General features: G+C 34.0%; 1 protein-coding gene across 2 annotated transcripts in view; it reads left to right on the forward strand.

Annotated features, from left to right (window-relative positions):
* Nucleotides 1-24,034, forward strand: part of LOC139503548 (uncharacterized) — a 51,150-nt gene that overhangs the window by 5,835 nt on the left and 21,281 nt on the right. For both annotated transcript variants that reach the window (XM_071293348.1, XM_071293347.1), the window contains exon 4: nucleotides 11,500-11,685. In XM_071293348.1, coding sequence (XP_071149449.1) covers nucleotides 11,500-11,685 — 186 coding nt within the window. The remainder of the gene's footprint in view (nucleotides 1-11,499; nucleotides 11,686-24,034) is intronic.

Here is a 24,034-nt window from a genome sequence, read left to right on the forward strand (position 1 = left end):
CCGTCCGTCCGTCTGTCCGTCAGTCCGTCAGTCCTGTTTCTTGTCATCACAACTCCTCTCAAACCACACAACAGAATTTCACGAAACCTTTTCAGATAATAAGGACATACTATGTAGTTGTGCATATCGACGGGAAATTGCGATTCAATTTTTTTTCTAGGAGTTACGCCCCTTTGAACTTATTTACTTTAATGTACTACTGCAACAGTTTGTCATCGCAACTCCTCTCAAACCACACAACAGAATTTCACGAAACCTTTTCAGATAATAAGGACATACTATGTAGTTGTGCATATCGACGGGAAATTGCAATTCAATTTTTTTTCTAGGAGTTACGCCCCTTTGAACTTATTTACTTTAATGTACTACTGCAACAGTTTGTCATCGCAACTCCTCTCAAACCACACAACAGAATTTCACGAAACCTTTTCAGATAATAAGGACATACTATGTAGTTGTGCATATCGACGGGAAATTGCAATTCAATTTTTTTTCTAGGAGTTACGCCACTTTGAACTTATTTACTTTAATGTACTACTGCAACAGTTTGTCATCGCAACTCCTCTCAAACCACACAACAGAATTTCACGAAACCTTTTCAGATAATAAGGACATACTATGTAGTTGTGCATATCGACGGGAAATTGCGATTCAATTTTTTTCTAGGAGTTACGCCCCTTTGAACTTATTTACTTAATGTACTACTGCAACAGTTTGTCATCGCAACTCCTCTGAAAACACACAACAGAATTTCATGAAATTTTGTAGATAATAAGGACATACTATGTAGATGTGTATTTTGACAGGAAATTATTATTCAATATTTTTTCTTATACAATTTTTTTTTCTTATACTTATTTAATTTCTCCAATGACAATGTGGGGACGTGGGGTATGTGAGCGTGCTCACTAAGGTTCTTTAATTGTGTTAAATTTAATTTTCCTTAAATCTTTAATCTACACAGATAGTCACACACTGGATAGAGTTTTGTCACCAACATGAATGCCTCCATATAATGTCTTTTTTCATGTTATTTCAATAGACAACTTTCGAGTTCAATGCATTTCCGTCCGTCAAAAACTCTGGTTTTAGTGCAGGGCTTTCCATTGAAGCCGGTAGCCGGCGGAAATCCGCCGCTTACGGTGGTTTCAAGTGCCGGCTACTTCACTGCCAAAAATATAAATTCAAAAAGAAAAAAATATCTTTTTCAAATGTTTACAGGCAGCCGAGAGACGTATAATGTCGCAAAGTCGCGGTCACGATAAACAAGGATGAGAAGTCAATGTTTACCTTGGTCTAAATATAGTTCACATGAATTCAGGTCACTGATTGGTTGTCTATTTAAAGTCAGAATGCATCGTTTCTTTTCAAAGATAACAAGAGAGACGTTCCGGTGGTCATTGAATGATAACAATAGAGACGTTCCGATTGTCATTAACTCGTTGGCTTTTTTTGGCTTTTAAAACGTGAAGACAATCAGATAGGATGACAATCTTATGCTATGGAATAATATTTAGTCAAATTAAAGAAAGTGTAGTAGATCAAATTGTTCAGAATCTGGAAAACAGTATCTTTTGAAGTTCATTTTTTCAAAGCCCACGTGGTGTTCAGAGAATCAAGGTCAAAAACGAAAGTAGAATATTGTCGACTCGACCTCAAATAAATAAAATTTCCAAATGATTTATGTATCCGACTTATTGAACAGTTTACCAAAAAGAGAAAATCAGAGGATATATCAATTTTCTGTCAATGCTTGAGAAATAATTGTATGATTTAAATACGCGTAACAGTCTTTAGAGAGAAAAGGGGGGTCATTTAATTGTTTACAAATGCACGTAGTTATGCAAAATAAATCGATCAAGATTTCTAACAAACCGGATGATTATTTGAATAAAACTCCTTTAAAAGTAAATGAATTTTAAGCATAAGGTAATGAAAATAAAAACTGACATAAAAAAAAAAAATGAAATTTCTTTGAGTTTTTGGAAAATGACGCAGTCCTTGTTCCATAACTGCCGACCTGATTTCTCTGCCTACCGCGCTTGGTTTCGTATTTACTAATTTCAATACAAACTGGAGGAATGTGCTTGTGTTATCATTATGCATGAGCATTGTGTAGTAATCAGCCAGGAACCAGTTTACAAACTAACTGGTTTCTGTTTGTATTCCACTACAGTCGAAGAAAGTGTTGTAGTTTGACAGGAACCAGTCCAGAATTTTGTAAACTACAAAACGTAATCGGTTATTATCATTCCGTTTTGGTGTTTCATACCGACTTATATGGTTTGAATAAGCTTAAGACCCTTCAAACATTAATGTGATAGGTATATTAAAGACTTTTTTACAAAAGGATGAAACTGTTTTGCTTTAAAAGTCGTACTATAGTGATATATGTTATGTACGGATTTCCACTCTCACCGGTTAATTTCTTCTTTTACACGTGCTTTTGAAACTTCCTGTTTAAACATCGCAAGTTTTAAAATTGTTTTTTGAGTGAATTAAACTTATTTTAACAATCACGAAGCGTTCGGGAATCATTTCAAGCAGTTTCTTCTTCTCTTTGATGATGGAAAATAGGTTTTCTCAAGAAAATACCGCAAACGATCGCAGAGGAATTGAAACGTACAAGTCAAGTCGGCACCTGGTTAAATTGGCATCTAGTCAAATCGGCACCTATTTGACGTCAATTCGGCTTCCAATAATATTTATTATAATATTTTCTATTCAATTAATTAATGACTGTTACCAAGTACATAGTGAATATTAGGTAAACAACGAGACCAAAGTAAATATGTTGTTGTGTATAAAAGTAAACAACGAAGCTATTGTTTTAACCATTAGACAATTATTAAAATTAAATGGAAAACTATGAGTCCCTTTCAATAAATCAAACTTTCATGCCAAATAATTAGCAAATTTAAGGTGGTTTTTTTCCCAGTAATGTTTAAACAGCATTAAACAAACAATCCTGCAAAAGACTCAACTGGTTAAATAATGCATAAAAATATCCAATAAGGCTATTTTATTTTTTTCTGGGACGCCTTCCTAAGACGTTCGTAGGAAGGCTTCCTAAGAAGGCGTCCCAGAAAAAAATTAACATAGCCTTGTGGTCATAGGAATGTGTCCCAGAATAAAATTTAAAAAGCCTTGCCAGACTTAATAATTATTTGGACTACTCATATATATCATTAAAAATACACCAAAAAATTCATGTAGTTGAGAAAAATAAATACATTCAAAATGTACATGAACATCCAAAAAAGTGAAAGTTAGTATTAACTCTTTTTGCTTTAAAAATTTACAACTGCATATAAGTATTGAATGCTTTTTTTTGTAAATTCATTGAGGTGTAAAAGCGTTGACCGAAGTACTTTTTGTATGAAGCGCATAAGCGCTTCATTCTAAAAATGTGCACACGGTCAACGCTTTTGCAACCCTATGAGGTTACAAAAAGAAACATTCAATACTTATAATTACTTTTTTTAGCTAGGATCATGAAAACACGAATTTTATAACTTTTTTATTCAATTCATCTGTGCACTTTATTGTGGGACCACGTGTTATCATGAATGAAAAGTTTTATTGAGTGATGCAATTGCTTGAGGAATAACATGTGATGTGCAGTTAGCCAATCAGAATAAAGTATTATAATGAAACATATATCAAATGTAATTATAACAAAATACATTACGTTGTAAGAGTTATCTCCCCAAACACTGTTTTTCTTGTGGCCACCTCTCCTTCGTAACCGTAAAAGATTTTATTTTACCAAATTGCTCGTTACATATTTAGGATAAGAATATTCGTTTGAACCATAGCTCTATGGGGACTCCATATGAGAGTTATTCCCCCTTTTTCATTTGATTCAAGCGATATGCATTTTCAACTGGTAAACCATAACTGATAGAGACCTAGGGTCTTCATGAGGTCATTGGTACTAAAAATGAAAATGAGGTCAATGTCAAAGGTCAAGGTCATATTATAAATTTTGATTTTGGCTTATTTTCACTTCTTTTCAAATACTGTATGACATTTTGACAAATAATTTTTCATAAATTATTAGTTGCGACATGTCCTTACTTGTATATTTTGGTTGAAAGGCTGCGCATACAATAAAAGGGAGTTTTTGTCCATCTTACATTTAAAATTACGCGTCAAGTGGTAGTTCTCATTAACCAAACATATTAAAGACCTAGGATATTTTGATTCAAGGTCCATGGTTTGTGACCTTGAAATTGAGGTCAAGGTCATAGGTTAATAGGACGTCATAAAGCCATAGGAACTAACATTTTAAACTGATTTTTCATATTTCAATATAAAAATAGATCTTTTCTAGTGGAAAGACTTCAATTATTCTCTGAACAATTTGTTTTTAATTTACATCATATTTTGTGGGAGAAGGGGGTTCAGACTATGTGGTATCAGGTCTGTTTGCGCCCAATACACTTTCGCACCTCGCACGTTCACACCCAAGGTCCATTCGCACTCTACTCATTCGCGCCCAATTTTAATTCAAATTCAAGTTGAATAATTGGAAAATCATGATTGTTGTTTTAAATTGCTTTGGTGTAAATACTGAATGTATTTTTAGCTTGGTATGAGTAAAACATTGAAGATTTTAAAGGAAAAACACAAAAGATAATTGTTTTTAAGCCCTTTGATCTGAAACAACGAAACAATAAAATATAGGAACCAAAATATAGCAATCCACTATTATAACCAAAACATGATAAAATTTATTCAACACACAGAAAAAAAATAGTCAGAATCTCACTTCATTATGAAAGAGGTCAATGAAACAAAGTATAGCAATACACTAACCAAAACATGATTAAGAGTTATTCAACGCTAAATAAAACGTCGACAAAATACCACTTTATTTAGAAAGGATTATTATTATCTTTAACAATACGCTATCCAAAACATGATTAAGATTTATTCAACACAAAAAAAAAATGCTGTCTCACTTTATTTTGAGACAATGACAACAATTATACTTATAAGAAAACACTTGCTTACAGAGTTATTAAACACAAAACCAATTAAGATTAGTTGCGAACATGTAGGGTGTGAAAGTGAAAGGGGGCGAACATGAGTTGGTGCAAACGTGAATGGGCGCGAACGGACCCGGATTCAGCCTATGTACCAGTGAAAAATATAGAAGCCTTTCTACGGTATTTATTTGTACAATTCAGGTAGTCTTGACCTATTCATTTGTCTTAAAAAAAAAACCAGCCAGTTGGCACCTTCACTTCACACACACACACATATACGAATATCAATTATATGCTTACGAGACATGTTGCATTGTTAAACTAATTACGGTATGTGAAAATCAAGACTTGCATAAAAACTATCCCAATATTAGAGACAGTGGCGTCATTTTTCTTCAGAGCTTTCAGCTCTTTGATTTTTTTTCTTTCTTTAATTTCCTACATAAAAAATGGTCATTTGAAAGATTAAATTAGGTGCCAGGAGATTGCGAGAATGCAGGATTTTGCTCTATTTATGCCAGAGCTTCAGGGGGCCTTGAGCGGCCCCCAGACCCCCTGCCGTAAGGCACCAAGCTTACAGCTTGGTGGGCGTCCGGCTTCGCCGAACGCATGTTATAGCCGCCTATAAATTTAATTCAGCCTTCTACTTCCATTTCAATGGAAAGCCCTGCTGGTTTTAGTGAACATCATTTATGTTAGGGGCGTCGTCACTTCCATTCCAATGTTGAGCCAGTGGTTGGAAAACTATAATTCTATATTGTACGAATTATTCGTCAAATTGAATTCTCAAAATTGACAATCAGCACTGCTGTCATTAGGGAATTGTCATTAAGTACCTACAGAATTAGTAACAACCATTATTTCTAGTTTATCCTGCACAATGACGATCACTAAGGCCCTTGATGAACGTTAATAGTGCAGGGAGACAGGTGACCCCCTCTATCTGGTAAATGACGTCATAAAGGCGTTTATAATTCACAAGTTTTTTCCAGTGACGGATGAACTCGAAAGTGGTCTATTGGTCAGCACACAGACAGTCACACAGGATAGAGTTTTGTCACCAACATGAATGCCTCCATATAATATATTTCTTCATGTTATTTCAATTGGTCAGCACACAGACAGTCACACAGGATAGAGTTTCGTTGTAGTAGGGTCTAAAAACAGCACAAACAACATTTTCCAAAAGACCAAAAAAGTGGAAAAGTACATTTAAACAAAACGCATTTGACTAACATGTCAAACCACTGATGTTCTTTAACCCTGCTGACTGCCATTGGCGATTGCCAAATAAAATTGATTACAAGATGTAACAAAATGGATCTTGATATAAATTTAATACTAAACAGAAAAAAATTTAACTTGTGGCCACGATGTTATGCCACAACATATGGTGTCAATATTTTTTTAGTACACCAGATCAGGATTTCGACAATAAATGTCTCTTCAGTGATGTTAGGGTTGGAAGGCCATATAAAAAGTATATATATATATATATATATATATGTAGGACTCTGAACTGCGATGGTACTCTGAACCGCGATGGTCACGCTGAGATGCGATGGTTTGACGCTGAAGTGTGTTTTTGGTCACGCCGAAGTGCGACGGTGTCATTGTGACGCTATCTTGTTAATAGCTACGCGGAAGTGCGATGGTGGTAACGCTGAAGTGCGATGGTCTACACAAACCTCATTTTCTAAGCTTTTCTTGTCGATGTTTAAGTCAATGTAAAAAAGAGACTGAAATGGAGAATGTGTCAATTTAGGACAACAACTGGCCCAAAGAGTAAAAAAACCAACCGAAGTCCACCAAAGGGTGGGTCTTTAACACAGCCAAACGGACTTCAGCTGGTCAATAAACTAATAAGTGTACTAGTTCAATGAAAATGAACGTTATACTAAACTCCTAATCATAAAAATGAACTAAAAGAGCATGGGTCAATTCCTTCTGTCATTTTTTCACAGAAGGGCCATTTTCCAAAAGTGCTGAAGATTAAAATTTAGGATTAGAACAAGAAATAAAAATGTTTTTTATTCCATATGGCAGATTTTACAGTATTGTGTTCTGTCTCCTACTTTCATGTTGCTAATGTGACGGAGACAAAAATGAGTAACGTTAGCGACATTTGGACATGTCACATGAGCAACAACATCTTTAAAAGTTAAAATGTATGCACACAGTGATGTTTAATATATGCCTGGAGTAATAAAATTGTAGTGTCTGGTTTAGAATTTCTAAATATACAGAATGTCATTTGCAGGTGTACTTTATATCAAATGAATACACAAGAAACCAAAAAATTAGTAACGTTAGCGACATTTGGACATGTCACATGAGCAACAACATCTTTAAAAGTTAAAATGTATGCACACAGTGATGTTTAAAATATGCCTGGAGTAATAAAATTGTACAGTATGGTTTAGAATTTCTAAATATTCAGAATGTCATTTGCAGGTGTACTTTATATCAAATGAATACACAAGAAACCAATTCGTAATAGTAACATTAGCAACATCTACTATCATGACATTATGTTTTGTTGCGAACGTCTTTTTGATGGACGGAATACATTTAAGGTCCTCTTGTAACGATATTACATACAACTTACCTTCTTTGCTTCCCCATCATGTGAAGGAACTGACTCCGAATCTATTTCTGCAAAGGGCGATATCGTAACTCCTATACAGGAGAGTTACAGATATAAATATATGTTGCTCACGTGACACTGATTTGGACGGAAACCTCGAACAGTAACGTTCGCAAAAAATAAAACAGCCAATGACATTGATTCCTCAAGTCCTTTGACCCCCTTACGTCATCCAAATTTAATATGATTGCTATTTTCAATTATTTATAAAACCCGGGATAAAAATAACTACAATGGGCTGTCTGAGAACTAACAAGAAAATTGCGATCGTGACATACCACAATGGACGGAAAAGACGTGACGTTAGCAACAATATTATTAAATTACCTTTTTTAGCCTTTACCAATAAAAATCTGCCTTAAAGTTATGATTAAAACACAAAAGAAGACTTTTTATTAAAATATAAGTCCATGTTATTAGGCTCCACTTATAAATAATACTTCAAAATTCCACTCCAAATAAGCTGGATGTCAGTAAAGTAGGTCATGATGTCTATTCCATGTCCAATATTTTGAAATTGAAAACCCTCTAATTCTAACATAAAACACAAACACAGAGTAATTTTTATTTTTATTTACTCAGAAAGACACATTTTATTCAATAACATAATGCATTACTCCATTACACAGTCTGTTTCACAGTTTCAGCAATTGCTTTTTTGATGGATACAAAAAACAATAATTCCTTCTTATTGTAAAATCTGCCATATATCAATTTTTATATATAATGATATGTCTGAAAAATAGATTATTTAACCCCCCAAAACAGATGAAAGTCAAATATGGGGAATTTACTGTGTTTTTAGTTGGGAAAACAGGGAATCCCCCGATAAGGACATTTCAAACCAAAACAAAGTGATGTTTTTGTTGATGTTGTTATTTATACAACTTTTTCACTCAAAATATAAATTGGTTTGGTGTGTCCTTAATACCTAAAAAAAATCATGAAATTGTACCTATATAATTGCCTAATAATTGGATCTGGCTCTTTAAAACATACAAGACCAACAAAGGCCAGAGGCTACTGACTTTGCAGGGGCGCAAAAATGCAACGGGTTTAAACATAATTAGTGAAAAATCAACCCCATTCCCCTATACCTCTAGCCAATGTAGATTAAACAAAAACAAAAAACTTTAATACACACAGTAAATCTCAGTTTAAAAGAAGTTAGTGTGGGATTTCAGAAAAGGTACCAAAATTAACTAATTGTATACGCAAAATGACAATGATAAACTAAATAAAAGAGGACTACTAGCAGTTACATGATACGGGTCTTATAATATTTTAATACTAAGTGAAACGGGGATTTTTTTTGGTGGATAGGAGAAATCTACAAAAGGTTCTGTTTAACGTACGATGGTGCGTGAGAATATTCTCTCAATACATTCGGGTCTGCAGACAAACTCTCTTCATTAAAATTATTATACACGAGGCACTCATGAGAGAAACAAGTAACGTATACAAGTAGGTCTAGATAAAATGATTATCTAGAATTATGTCCACATGTAGGAAATCGAAGAGTACGAGCTCTCATTGAGTACTATGTAACTGAGTTAAGGACAGCCATAGACAATAATGATTGCAAATTAAAAAAATCTATGAAAAAATCTACTTATAATGATAAGTGAACTTCTTTAGAAAGGAGGGTTAACTAGCGATCATGCGTCAAATAGACCATCGCACTTCAGCGTACAGACCATCGCACTTCGGCGTAGACCATCGCACTTCAGCGTGACCATCTCACTTCAGCATCCCCATCGCACCTCTGAGTCCTAATACTAAATAGTATTCAAGATAATAACCAAACACAGCACAGTATTGCATATTTTGCTACAAATACTGCCTACAGCTTAGTAGGCACATACAGCTGGTACATAAAGAAGAAGACAGAGTAAAAGCAGTCCTAAAGTTCTCCCCAAGAACAAAAAATAAAATATTTTCATAATTTTGCTGTTTTTGGTTATTATCTGGAATATTATTATAGATAGAGATAAACTGTGAACAGCAAAAATGTACAGCAGATTAAGATCTACAAATAAGTCAGCATAACCAAAATGGTCAGTTGAACCCTTAAGGAGTTATTGCCCTTTATAATCAGTTTTTACCAATTTTTCTTAAATTTGTGTAATCTTTTACCAAAATCTTCTTCTAAAACTACAGGGCCAAATTTAACCTAACTTGGTCACAATCATTATTAGGATATTTAGTATTAAAAATGTGTGCGGTGACCCAGCTAACCAACCAAGATGGCCGCCATGGCTAAAAATAGAACATATGGGTAAAATGTAGATTTTGGCTTATAACTCTGAAACCATAGCATTAAGAGCAAATATGACACGAGGTTGAATTGTTAACTAAGTCAATATCTATCTGCCCTGGAATTTTCAGATGAATTGGGCAACTGGTTGTTGGGTTGCTGCCCCCAATTGGTAATTTTTAAGGAAATTTTGCTGTGTTTGGTTATTATCTTGAATACTATTATAGATAGAGCTAAATTTTAAAAAGCAATAATGTTCAGCAAAGTAAGATCTACAAATTAGTCAACATGACCAAAATGGTCAGTTGATCCCTTAAGGAGTTTTTGCCCTTTATAGTAAATTTTTAACAATTTTTCATTAATTTGGTAAATTTGGTAAATTTTTACAAAATATTTTCCTCCGTAACTAAGGGGCCAAGTTCATTACAGATAGATAAAATTGTAAGTACATTTAGGAAGAATGTTCAGTAAAGTAAGATCTACAAACACATCGCCATCACCAAAACACAATTTTGTCCCGAATTCATCTGTGTCCTTCGTTTGATATGCACATAGACCATGGTGAGCAACACAGGCTCTTAAGAGCCTCTAGTTATTATTGCGAAAAATGCTACAGAGTTATTATTATCAATTATTGAAATTCTCATTTTGATTTTTATGCCCCACCTACGATAGTAGAGGGGCATTATGTTTTCTGGTCTGTGCGTCCGTCCGTCCGTCCGTCTGTCCCGCTTCAGGTTAAAGTTTTTGGTCGAGGTAGTTTTTGATGAAGTTGAAGTCCAATCGACTTCAAACTTGGTACACATGTTCCCTATGATATGATCTTTCTAATTTTAATGCCAAATTAGAGATTTTACCCCAATTTCACGGTCCACTGAACATAGAAAATGATAGTGCGAGTGGGGCATTCGTGTACTGAGGACACATTCTTGTTTCCTATAAATTAAACAGGATTTTTCTCAAAATAGACCAAATGGCAATAATAAATGCTGCAATAATTTCTGGGTATTATCAAGAACAAGAGAAACATGCTTCATATTAACATTTGAAAGACATAAATGACGTAAGGAATAGACAATGGAAATGTGGCAATATTGTCTCATAATGCTGAACAAGCCAACATAAAATTGAGAACAGAAATGGGGAATATGTCAAAGATGTCCAAAATTAAACTTTATTTGATATCAACAAAATTTAAATCCTTGGGTCTTTGATATGCTGAATCTAAACATGTATTTAGATTTTTGATTATAGACCCAGTTTTTAAGTTGGTCCAAAATTAAACTTTGTTTGATTTCGACAAAAATTGAATATATGGGGTTCTTTGATATATGCTGAATCTAATTATGTATTTAGATTTTTATACGACCACAAAAATTGAGTATAAAGTGAAGCCTTGTTTCTTCTAGAACTCGAAAAGACATACAAATCTTTGTTTAGGAATCAATTGACCAAGCTTCATGATCCAGGACTGAGGTGTAACTGAACATAACTGAATTATGTTCAGTTCTATTGAAAATGATTAGACTATTTATGATGGATTTATCTTCTGTTTATTAAATAACATAATAAAATTGTACAATGCATTTATATCTGTAAAGGTGAAGAAAGCTGTCATAACAAAAGCTGAAGAAAACAAAGAAGATAAAGACGATAAAAAATCAAAAGCTGATATTCAACACTGGCTTAGTGAGAAAGTTTTAGGTCAACATGGAGGAGAACTTCTCTTAGCATGGAATTCTGTGGAAACAGAATATGTTCCGGGTATGATTGCTGTAGGAACCAAGGTAAAATGGTACAATTAAGTTGTATTAATGGTTATTTCTTTTAAGCTTTTCTCATCTCTTGGCGTCCGCCGTCGTCATCTTTAACTTTTACAAAAATCTTCTCCTCTGAAACTACTGGGCCAAATTTAACCAAACTTGGCCACAATCATCATTGGAGTATCTAGTTTTAAAATGTGTCCGGTGACCCGGCCAACCAACCAAGATGGCCGCCATGGCTAAAAATAGAACATAGGGGTAAAATGTAGATTTTGGCTTATAACTCAAAAAACGAAGCATAAGCAAATCTGACATGGGGGTAAAATTGTTTATCAAGTGAAGATCTATCTGCCCTGAAATTTTTAGATGAAACGAACAACCAGTTGTTGGGTTGCTGCCCCTGAATTGGTAATTTTAAGGACATTTTGCAGTTTTTGGTTATCTTGAATACTAATATAGATAGAGATATACATTAAACAGTAATAATTATCAGCAAAGTAAGATCTACAAATAAGTCAACATGACCAAAATGGTCGGTTGACTCCTTAAGGAGTTATTGCCCTTAATAGTCATTTTTAACCAATTTTTCGTAAATTTTTGTAATTTTTTACAAAAGTCATCTCTGAAACTTAACTGGGCAAAATTTAACCAAACATATCCACAATCATTTTTAGTGTATCTTGGGCCAAAAATAAAATATTGTTTGTTTCCCCTCCCACCACCAACCCAGTAAAATCGCCGGGACTCGAAAAATTTTATTGGCCATTATTGTCCAAAATTTTTTTTGTTGCTATGTTGGTTTTTGGTGATATCTTTCCGATGCTGTAGTAAACGTGTGTTGGTTTTTTGTCATACCTTTCCGATGCTGTAGTTAACAAGCGTTTTAAATCGAGGCATTTTTGCATTGACGTGTCTATATGATACAGAATCAAGGAAAACAAACATCACAAGTCATTAACATATCTTTTTGTCATCTCATAATTGATGATCAAGGTATGAATTGGTGAACACAGGAGTTGTTTTGTTGTGAGTTATGCATCAAATTAGACTTGAAATAAACTTGTTTTTTAACTAATTAAAAAATTGCTTTCATTAAACATTGTTATCACATGAAGAATGTGTGCTTTTGTAGATTTCATACCATAAAATAAATAGGAAAAATCTTACCTGTTGAATTTTGTAAAAATTCAATATAGAAAAAATTATATCAAGAAATAAAATAAAATAATTTGCCTACCTACCTACCCATACCCTGATAACCTCAGTCAGGGAGGGGAAACAAAGATATTTTTAATGTTGGCCTTGTTTAAAAAAATGTGTGCAGTGACCCAGCCAACCAACCAAGATGGCAGCCATGGCTAAAAATAGAACATAGGGGTACAATGTAGATTTTGGCTTATAACTCTCAAACCAAAGCATATAGATTGAAATAAACAATTAATTTCCCCATAGGCGACAATGGTAGCCTTTTTCGAGATACAGACTTTACAAAGTTGATTTTTTTCACAAAACCTTGCTAGAATCAAAGAAAAGTTATTGGTCCAAAAAATATAGGTTCGAGTTGCTTTTCTTAGCGTATTTTGTACTTATCTCCTATGCCTATCAATTTTGCCCTTAAAAATAAGTGTCTTTTCCTAGCGTTGAAAAGTCATCTCTGCCTTTAGGGCTACGGAATAATTTTTATTTTGCCTTTTGTATAAAGCAGAGTGCATGAAGTCTCTAATAATAAAAAATAACGGGCGCACATATCGACCAATCAGGATTAGCCATACTCTTAATTCTGAATACCATGTTATGCTCATAAAATGGCTGCGCCCATAAAATCTAATGGTGTATTGTAACCTTTAGAGCAAATCTGACACGGGTAAAATTGTTTCTCAAGTCAATATTTATCTGCCCTGAAATTTTCATATGAATTGGACAACTGATTATTGGGTTGCTGCCCCCCAATTTAAAGAAATTTTGCTGTTTTTATACGACCGCAAAAATTGAATATTTTTGGATCGAATATTGGTATGACGTTGGCGTCGTCGTCGTCGTTGTCGGAAGACATTTGGTTTTCGCACTTGAGTATAAGTAAATAGAAATCTATGAAATTTAAACACAAGGTTAATGACCATTAAAGGAAGGTTGGGATTGATTTTGGGAGTTAAGTCCCAACAGGTTAGGAATTAGGGGCAAAAAAAAGGTCCCAAATAAGCATTTTTCTTGGTTTTTGCACAATAACTTTAGTATAAGTAAATAGAAATTTATGAAATTTAAACACAAAGTTAATGACCACAAAAGGAAGGTTGGGATTGATTTTGGAAGTTTTGTTGCCAACAGTTTCGGAATTAAGGGCCAAAAAAAGGTCCTAAATAAGCATTTTTCTTGGTTTTTGCACAATAACTTTAGTATAAGTAAATAGAAATCTTTAAAATTTTAACACAAGGTTTATGACCACAAAAGGAAGGTTGGTATAGATTTTGGGAGTTTAGGTCCCAACATTTTAGGAATAGGGGCCAAAAGGGTCCAAAATTAAGGTGGCTCGGGCGTATTCGAAGTTTCTATCAGAAGTGCCGTATTTTTGGTTATTTTATTCTTTGAAGAAAATTAATCAAATTGGTCGAAAAAAAATAGGGGGTCACGGACCATTTAAGCTCAAAATTTTACTTTTAAACCGGTATGTAAAAGGGACCATTTTCAATGAAATGATAGGGGAAATAGAGGTGTTGACATATTTTTTTCGGAATATCAAAAAAACGTTCTATGACAATTGTTCCAAATCTGTAATATGAAAAGCTGGAATACAGCTTCAAAGAATGAGCCAATAAAAAACATAGGTCACCGATAAGGAGAAAAAAATATTTTGCCTTACAACCCAAATTTTGGCGGGAAAATGGTAAAAATGGGTGAAATGTCATTTTGACCCTTTAAAAAATACCGATAATAACGAAAATATTCTATTAGTCACATAACTACAATGATTTAATATTTCTAATCAATCAAAATATTAAAAAAAATTACGACAAATACTTTTGTAATTCATGCGTGAAATTATGCGCAGTCGAATAGTCCCGAGCCACCTTAAACTGTTTGATTTCATCAAAAAAATAATTATTGGGGTTATTTGATATGTTTAATCTAACCGTCAGGGCTTTCCATTGAAGCCGGTAGCCGGCGGAAATCCGCCGCTTACGGTGGGTTCAAGTGCCGGCTACTTCACTGACAAAAATATAAATACAAAAAGAAAAAAATATCTTTTTCAAATGTTTACAGGCAGCCGAGAGACGTATTGTCGCAAAGTCGCGATCACGATAAACAAGGATGTAAAGTCAGTGTTTACCTTGGGCTAAATATAGTTCACATGAATGAATTCAGGTCACTGATTGGTTGTCTATTTAAAGTCAGAATGCATCGTTTCTTTTCAAAGATAACAAGAGAGACGTTCCGGTGGTCATTGAACGATAACAATAGAGACGTTCCGATGGTCATTAACTCGTTGGCTTTTTTTGGCTTTTAAAACGTGAAGACAATCAGATAGGATGACAATCTTATGTAATAATGTTATGGAGTAATATTAGTCAAATTAAAGAAAGTGTAGTAGATCATATTGTTCAGAATCTGGAAAACAGTATCTTTTGAAGTTCATTTTTCAAAGCCCACGTGGTGTTCAGAGAATCAAGGTCAAAAACGATAGTAGAATATTGACGAGATTCACTTGTTGTCGAGTATCGAGTTGCGAGTTAAGAAAATCGAGTTGCAAGTTAAGAAAGTCGAGTTGCGAGTTAAGAAATTCGAGTTGCGAGTTGAAAAAGTCGAGTTGCGAGTTACAAAAGTCGAGTTGCGAGTTACGAAAGTCGAGTTGCGAGTTACGAAAGTCGAGTTGCGAGTTACAAGTCGAGTTGCGAGTTACAAAAGTCGAGTTGCGAGTTAAAAAAGTCGAGTTGCGAGTTACGAAAGTCGAGTTGCGAGTTACGAAAGTCGAGTTGCGAGTTACGAAAGTCGAGTTGCGAGTTACAAAAGTCGAGTTGCGAGTTACGAAAGTCGAGTTGCGAGTTACGAAAGTCGAGTTGCGAGTTACGAAAGTCGAGTTGCGAGTTACGAAAGTCGAGTTGCGAGTTACGAAAGTCGAGTTGCGAGTTACGAAAGTCGAGTTGCGAGTTAAGAAAGTCGAGTTGCGAGTTAAGAAAGTCGAGTTGCGAGTTACAAAAGTCGAATTGAGTAAAAATGTGGAAACTAAAATATTTAAATTTTTTGGTGTAACTGTATAACATTTTGGAATGATGATTGCTTATAGAATTGTACATAGTGTTGTTGATTATTTTTGTGGTTTGGACTTTCTCTGAGTCTCTTGTAAAAATAAAATGGACTTGATAATAACTACGTATAGTATTTTCTGAAGAAGCAGATAGCCTTTTGAAATACAGCAGATGGCTTGCAGTTTAATTATTTTTAAATTTCATACATAGCACCGTCGTATTAAACGTAAAGAAGATAGCAACTAAACTATAGTACATATATGTAAAACACCCCTTCTGCAGATTTCGTTTAAAGTGGGCTTTTTGGGGCAGCTGAAGAGCCGGGCAATACCGAATCGTTAGGTACCGCAACATTTATTGTTTATCAGTGACACTCAAAATTGAGGATATTAAAATTATATATGTCTTATACATTGGCTAGAGATGAAGGGGAAATGATGGGCGTGAATAAAACCAGTTTAAACCCGCTGCATTTTTGTGTCTGACCTATGTCAGGAACCTTTAGCCTTTGTTGCTCTTGTATATGTTTTAATTTTGGTTCATCTTTATATTTAGCAGCATAGAATGGCGTCTATATTCTTGATCTATCTAATATTGTGTTTCGGGGCCTGCTCAGGGCTCCCTCTAGGTGTGTGATTTTTCGCTGTGTTGTAGAACCAATGACCTTTGTTTGAATTGTATATTTTGATTTGGTTGCTGTCTCTTTGACTCATTCCCCGTTTTTATTCTTTATTTTATAAATGTAGCTGTCAAAGATACTATTGTAAATACTACATTTGCGCCATTTTACAGGTAAGATTTAATTGGAAAGTATAAAATGATTATTGCTACATCGTGATTTCATAAGTATTTTTTTTAAAGTATTGGGTAACTTATTAAACTGAGTCACTTAGGTTTAAACTTGAGCTATATAGTGTTCACATGTTTGATATTGTCAATTATAAGTTACTTTTTAACTTAATTAAAACCGGCAAAATAGCAAAACTCTATATAAATCGCTATTCTGCTGGAGACTTGTAATAATATACAAATGTAGATCCCTAAATATTTATGTACAGACACATTCTCAAATATACATAACAAAACAAATTTTGTCTCATTTGAAAGATATGAAAAATTAGCAAAAATACTGAAAAATATCTCCTTGAAAAACATCTCCCTACAGATCATCTTTGTACATGCTGGACAACTTGTAATGAAATGTTGTTCATCTTCAACTACATTTCTTACAAACCCTTTAAAATGGTATCTTGCTATCTACAAAGTTTTATATCTTGTCTCTTTCTATTTTGAGATCGTGGGCACTGATTCTGATTTTACATATGACGGCACTTCATCAACAAATTATTTAAAGATTCATGTAGATACATTTCTTTAGAAAAAACAAGTTTTTAATTTGAAATATAAATCTAATTTACTACTCTTTATATCTATTCTTTTTGTGTTCCAAAATTTTACCAAACAATAACAAAGTTTTTGCTTAACTGACTTGATAACAAAGTCAAGCTTTACTTCCAAATTATGAATATTTCAGCTTTTTGAAAAAAATAATGTATGTGTATGGATGAATTAAAGCATTCAATATTATTAGTGAACATGTTTTTGTTACACATAAAGGTATCATTTAGTAAACCATCTTTCATATTGTGTTTTTTTTTTTAATTCTAAACCGATATTTCATAATTGATAATACAACTGAAAAATATAAAGGGAATAAATCAAGCTCTCCTAGCACAGCTATAAAGTTAGAACTCGGACTATTTGTTTAACCTAATATATTTCATATATTTTAAATTGGATTCATCTAAAAAATTGTTCATATGTAAAGGTGCTGTAATAAATATTCACTTTCTTTCTGGCATGCTGCAGAGATAGTTTTGAACATTCCTGTAATTTCACTGCCATTCATTAAAATAGGTTTTATTGTATGGTCATATATATATATGTTATAGAGTAAAATTACTTGGATTGTAAGATGATGAAGTTCGCAATTTGAATATTGCTTATAGTGATTTTTTGTATAACTCTCCCTTTCCATGCTTAAAAAGTCAATATCTATAATACTAAAATAACGAGGTCCAATTTATCAGCCGTCATCGGGTAAAAACCACAAATCAAAGAATTTAACTTTATAATTAGTTAATATAGGACAATGGTGTAGATTGAAAATTACACCACTCCAGATCCTTTTGTTTTCCACATATAATTAATATTGTCAATAATTATCAAGTTCCGGGTCGAATCCGATACCGATAACAATAGTATATTCACCTGTTACCAATTACCTTATCTGTACGTCCCGCATCTGACAGGCGCACCACCAAACGGTGTATTTAGGATTTTGTTATATACACGGGTCATAATCACAGGGTTGACACTACCCTAAATTCAATCATTGTCAAATTGTTCCCTATTGTAGTATTTTGATCAGTACGACTGTCTACGATAATAATACGAATACCAAAAAGCTGGACTTAAAATAAGGCGCATAGGTACAGTTTTCAATTTGTTAGCGAGCATGACGTAAAACAGCGATTCTACTGCAACAACGTTTGTAACGTTCATTTTGATTGGATAACGTCACTTTCTTACATGACATCAATTGACAATTGATGCTATGGGACGTACGCGCAAGCGCAGACGGCATATGACAGATTTTAAATACATGTTTTAACGTTGTTTTCTGTCAGTTTCATTAGAATGGAGATAACAATATTGTATTTTAAGCTCCGACGGCATCAATTTGGGATTTGATGGTCGCAAATACCCGTTTACTGTCTCCGCTAACGTGTCGCCAGTAAACTTAATTTGCGACCATCAAATCCCCAATTGATGCCGTCGGAGCTTAAAATACAATATAGTTATCTCCTAAATCAAAGAATTCAACTTTATTAATAACTAACATAGGACAATGCTGTTGATTTAAAAATACTCCATTCCAGGACCTTTTGTTTTCCAAATAATTAGTATTACCAATAATTGATAAGTTCCAGGTCGACGGGTTCAAACAGAAAGATTTGAAAGCAGAGAAAACTGTGTATTCTTATAATCGGCATGACTTTATCAAATGACAATACCAATATTAAAATAGGGCTTACGCATAGTTATATACTTTACGTCAGTCACGGACCTGCGATATCACGGGTGTGTTCTAGTACATTTTAAACCTAGATACTTATAATTGTAAACACACATTCTATTATATCTTTTTCGCAATACAAATATTCTTTTAAAAGTTTTCCAAGTTTGTTAAACATATTAACTTTGGTTTTAGACAGATTGACCTCTAAACACCATGTTACAGTACAGGATAAACTATCAAGTCGTTTTTGAAAGACTTGCCTTGGAACTACACAAAAAATAACAAGATCCTCTGCATACATGAGGCAGTCAATTCTGCGGTCATTTATATCAACAGCATCTGGGGTTTCATTAAATGCATCCGGTAAAATTCATTTATAAAAATATTGAAAAGGTTGGGATTCAAAATATCCCCTTAGTTTACTCCAATTTGGGAATAAAAATTGGAAGTAAGCACATTGTCTATTTTAGCACATAATTCACTTTTATTGTACATATCTCTCACGATTGCATAGAAATTACTACCTATGTTTGGCGGCAAAACACACGTTTTTCAAAACGATGGATGGAATAATGAAAACGGAAAAGATCGATCTTCAATCGGTCTTAAAAAAGTCTACTTCCAGATATCGATGTAGTTTTAAAAAGATCAATCTTATTTGAATCGATCTTTTTTCAAGTGTAAATGCTTAGATCGATCGCTTTTTTCAGGTGAATGTTATATTCAGATATGAAAATAAATCTGCGCATGTTCGGCGTGTTTAAAAATGATGGATGGAATACGAAAAATAAACATAGATTCGGCTTTTTTTTTATTATCTTCTAAATCAATAAGTTCTATTTGTTTGCTGCAAATCCTCATCTTCAAACGCATTGGCCGTTCGTTATTTAGCGATAGTCTACACACACATCTTTGTTTAATGACTTGTGATGTATGATCCAAAATAATGATTAATAAGTCCATACGAAATTCCAATGAGCAAACTATTTTCTCAATGATTTTGCAATGTGTTATAGTTCGCGCGAGATGCAGAATTTCCTTTACTATTCTATTTTTAGGATTATTTGTTTACGAAAGGTAATTTATGGTCAGATCGGTTCTTTTTATGTTGTAGTGTAAACGCATTGGATTAAATAAGGTCAATCTCGTCCATAAAGGATACATTATTTTTTTTAAATGCTTCCAGAACTTAACTTTTATTAGACTCTTATAAATAAGTATCACATAACTGTTTCAAATCCTACAATCACGGGAATAACTAAGTTCGGGTACATGCATGTTTTGTTTATCAAATGTGAATCAGACCTGTAAATTCGGTGTAAACAATATTTTTGTAACTCGCAACTCGACTTTCTTAACTCGCAACTCGACTTTTGTAACTCGCAACTCGACTTTCCTAACTCGCAACTCGACTTTTGTAACTCGCAACTCGACTTTCGTAACTCGCAACTCGACTTTCGTAACTCACAACTCGACTTTTGTAACTTGCAACTCGACTTTCGTAACTCGCAACTCGACTTTTGTAACTCGCAACTCGACTTTCCTAACTCGCAACTCGACTTTTGTAACTCGCAACTCGACTTTTTTAACTCGCAACTCGACTTTCTTAACTCGCAACTCGACTTTCTTAACTCGCAACTCGACTTTTATAACTCGCAACTCGACTTTCTTAACTCGCAACTTGCAACTCGACGATAAGAAACCCTCAATATTGACGACTCGACCTCAAATAAATAACATTTCCAAATGATTTATGTATCCGACTTATTGAACAGTTTACAAAAAAAAGAGAAAATCAGAGGATATATTAATTTTCTGTCAATGCTTGAGAAATAATTGTATGATTTAAATACGCGTAATGTTCAGTCTTTAGAGAGAAAAGGGGGGTCATTTGTTTACAAATGCATGTAGTTATGCAAAATAAATCGATCAAGATTTCTAACAATCCGGATGATTATTTAAATAAAACTCCTTTAAAAGTAAATGAATTTTAAGAATAAGGTAATGAAAATAAAAAAACTAACATAAAAAAAAAATGAAATTTCTTGTGAGTTTTTTTTTTTTCTTTCTTTAATTTCATACATAAAAAATGGTCATTTGAAAGATGAAATTAGGTGCCAGGAAATTGCGAGAATGCAGGATTTTGCTCTATTTATGCCAGAGCTTCTGGGGGCCTTGAGCGGCCCCCAGACCCCCTGCCGTAAGGCACCAAGCTTACAGCTTGGTGGACGTCCGGCTTCGCCGAACGCGTGTTACAGCCGCCTATAATTTTAATTGAGCCTTCTACTTCAATTTCGATGGAAAGCCCTGCTAAACGTGTATTTAGATTCTTAATTTTTGGTCCTGTTTTCAAAATGGTCTACATTAAGGTCCAAAGATTTCTTTGATATGCTGAATCTAAACATGTACTTAGATTTTTAACCGGATTTTTGTGACAAAAATGTCGGTTATTGATTTGGGGATGTACGGCGGGCGGGAGGGCGGGCGGGTGGGCGGGCGGCAATCAAATGTTGTCTGTGCATTAACTCATGAACCGTTCAACCAAAGACAACTATACGAAGGTCAAGTTCAATAATGGCGATTTTGACTTTTACCGTTCAGGAGTTATGGTTCTTGAAAGATTGAAAAATGGAGTTGTCCGTGCATTTACGCATGAACTGTTCTACCAAAGCTTCCCAAATTTTAATATGTTGTTACTAATGAAAGAATGGAGGTCAAGTTCAATAATGACGAATTTGACTTTTACCGTTCAGGAGTTATGGTTCTTGAAAGATTGAAAAATGGAGTTTCCAGTCGTGTCCGTGCATTTATGCATGAACTGTTCTACCAAAGCTTCCGAAATTTTAATATGCTGTTACTGATGACAAAATGGAGGTCAAGTTCAATAATGACGATTTTGACTTTTACCGTTCAGGAATTATGGTTCTTGAAAGATTGAAAAATGGTTTTTCCCGTCGTGTCCGTGCATTTTCTCATGAACCATTCAACCAAACTTTTGAAATTTTAATATGTTGTTACTGATGACAAAATAGAGGTCAAGTTCAATAATGACGATTTTGACTTTTACCGTTCAGGAGTTATGGTTCTTGAAAGATTGTAAAATGGCGTTTCCATTCAGGTTGTTGCATTTACTCATGAACCATTCAATCTAAGCTTTTCAAATTTTAATATGTTGATACTGATGACAAAATGGAGGTCAAATTTGATATTGAAGATTTTCACTTTCACCATTCATCAGTAATGGTTCTTGTGAGATTGCCAGGACACAAATAAATGTTAATAAATCCGGTTTGCTGTCGTTGTGACAGCCTCTTGTTGATTATGGGCCCAGTTTTCAAGTTGGTCCAAAATAAAAACTTTGTTTGATTTCAACAAAAATTGAATTCTTGGGCTTTATGATATGCTGAATCTAACCATGTATTTAGATTTTGGATATTGGACCATAATAGGTCCAATTTAGCATTTTAAAGTTTTTAAGTTTAAGTTCTTAGACCACATTCATTCTGTGTCAGAAACCTAGATGTTGTTTCAACTATTTAATCACAATCCAAATTCAGAGCTGTATCAAGCTTAAATGTTGTGTCCATACTTGCCCCAACTGTTCAGGGTATGACCTCTGCAGTCGTATAAAGCTGTGCCCTGCGGAGCATCTGGTTGGTTATTATCTTGAATAGATAAAATGTAAACAGCAATAATGTTCAGCAAAGTAAGATCTACAAATAAGTCAACAGTTGAACCCTTGAGGAGTTATTGCCCTTTATAGTAATTTTTTAATTATCTTCATAAATTTGGTAAATTTCCTCTGTAAATAAAGGGCCAAGTTTATTATAGATAGAGAAAATTGTAAGAAGCAAGAATGTTCAGTAAAGTAAGATCTACAAACACATCACCATCATCAAAACACAATTTTGTCATGAATCCATCTGTGTCCTTTGTTTAATACATGTATGCATATAGACCAAGGTGAGTGACATATAGGCTCTTAAGAGCCTCTAGTTTGTAACAAGACACATTTGTAGACATGTTCTATAGATGTACTATAAAGTACTTCATTAGCTCATGATCCTTTAGCTTTGATATTTCGGGATAATGTTCTTTTTGATGTGGGAGATCCCTTTTCATTTTGGCCAATTGGTCTAAAGACATGGTCACAACAGCTATTGGTAGAATGAAATTTCTTCAAAATTTTGGTTTTGGTGGAGCTTGCGACTTTTGTTGCAGAAAGCTTGACATAGGGATAGTGATCTGGTGTTAGCTATCCATTATATTTTAGAAGGTACAAGACCTGGATGCTTCATGCTTTGTATATGAATGCCTCATGTTACGAAGTTTCCATAAGTCACATGTCCAATGTCCTTAACCTCATTTTCATGGTTTAGTGACTTCTTTAAAAACAATTATGATTTTTTGTAATGTTTAATTCTCTCTTGTTATAAGTAATAAGATAACTATGTTTGGTATGTGCATACCGTGCAAGGTCCTCATGCCTGTCAGACAGTTTTCACTTGACCTCAACCTCATTTCATGGATCAGTGAATAAGGTTAAGTTTTGGTGGTCAAGTCCATATCTCAGATACTATAAGCAATAGGTCTAGTATATTCGGTGTATGGAAGGAATGTAAGGTGCACATGTCCAACTGGCAGGTGTCATCTGACCTTGATCTCATTTTCATGGTTCAGTGGTTACAGTTAAGTTTTTGTGTTTTGCTCTGTTTTTCTTTTCTTATACTGTATGCAATAGGTCTACTATATTTGATGTTTGGAATGGTTGTAAGTTTGTAAAGTATTCATGCTAACATGTTTTTCAAATTTTTGTCTTCTTTTATAAAAATCTTCTCTGAAACTACTAAGACAAATTTTAAACAAACTTGGCCACAATCATTGCATGCATCATTAATGTATTTACTTAAAAAAACAACAAACATCGATGGCTGACATGTTGGAGAGCGTGCTTTATGTTTGATATACCCATAGACTTAAGTGAGCAACACAGGCTCTTTAGAGCCTCTTCTTGGTCATGCTTTAAGATATTTATTTGATAATAGGTTTA

Source organism: Mytilus edulis, chromosome 14 (assembly GCF_963676685.1).
Source record: "Mytilus edulis chromosome 14, xbMytEdul2.2, whole genome shotgun sequence".
Taxonomy (NCBI): Eukaryota; Metazoa; Mollusca; class Bivalvia; order Mytilida; family Mytilidae; genus Mytilus; species Mytilus edulis.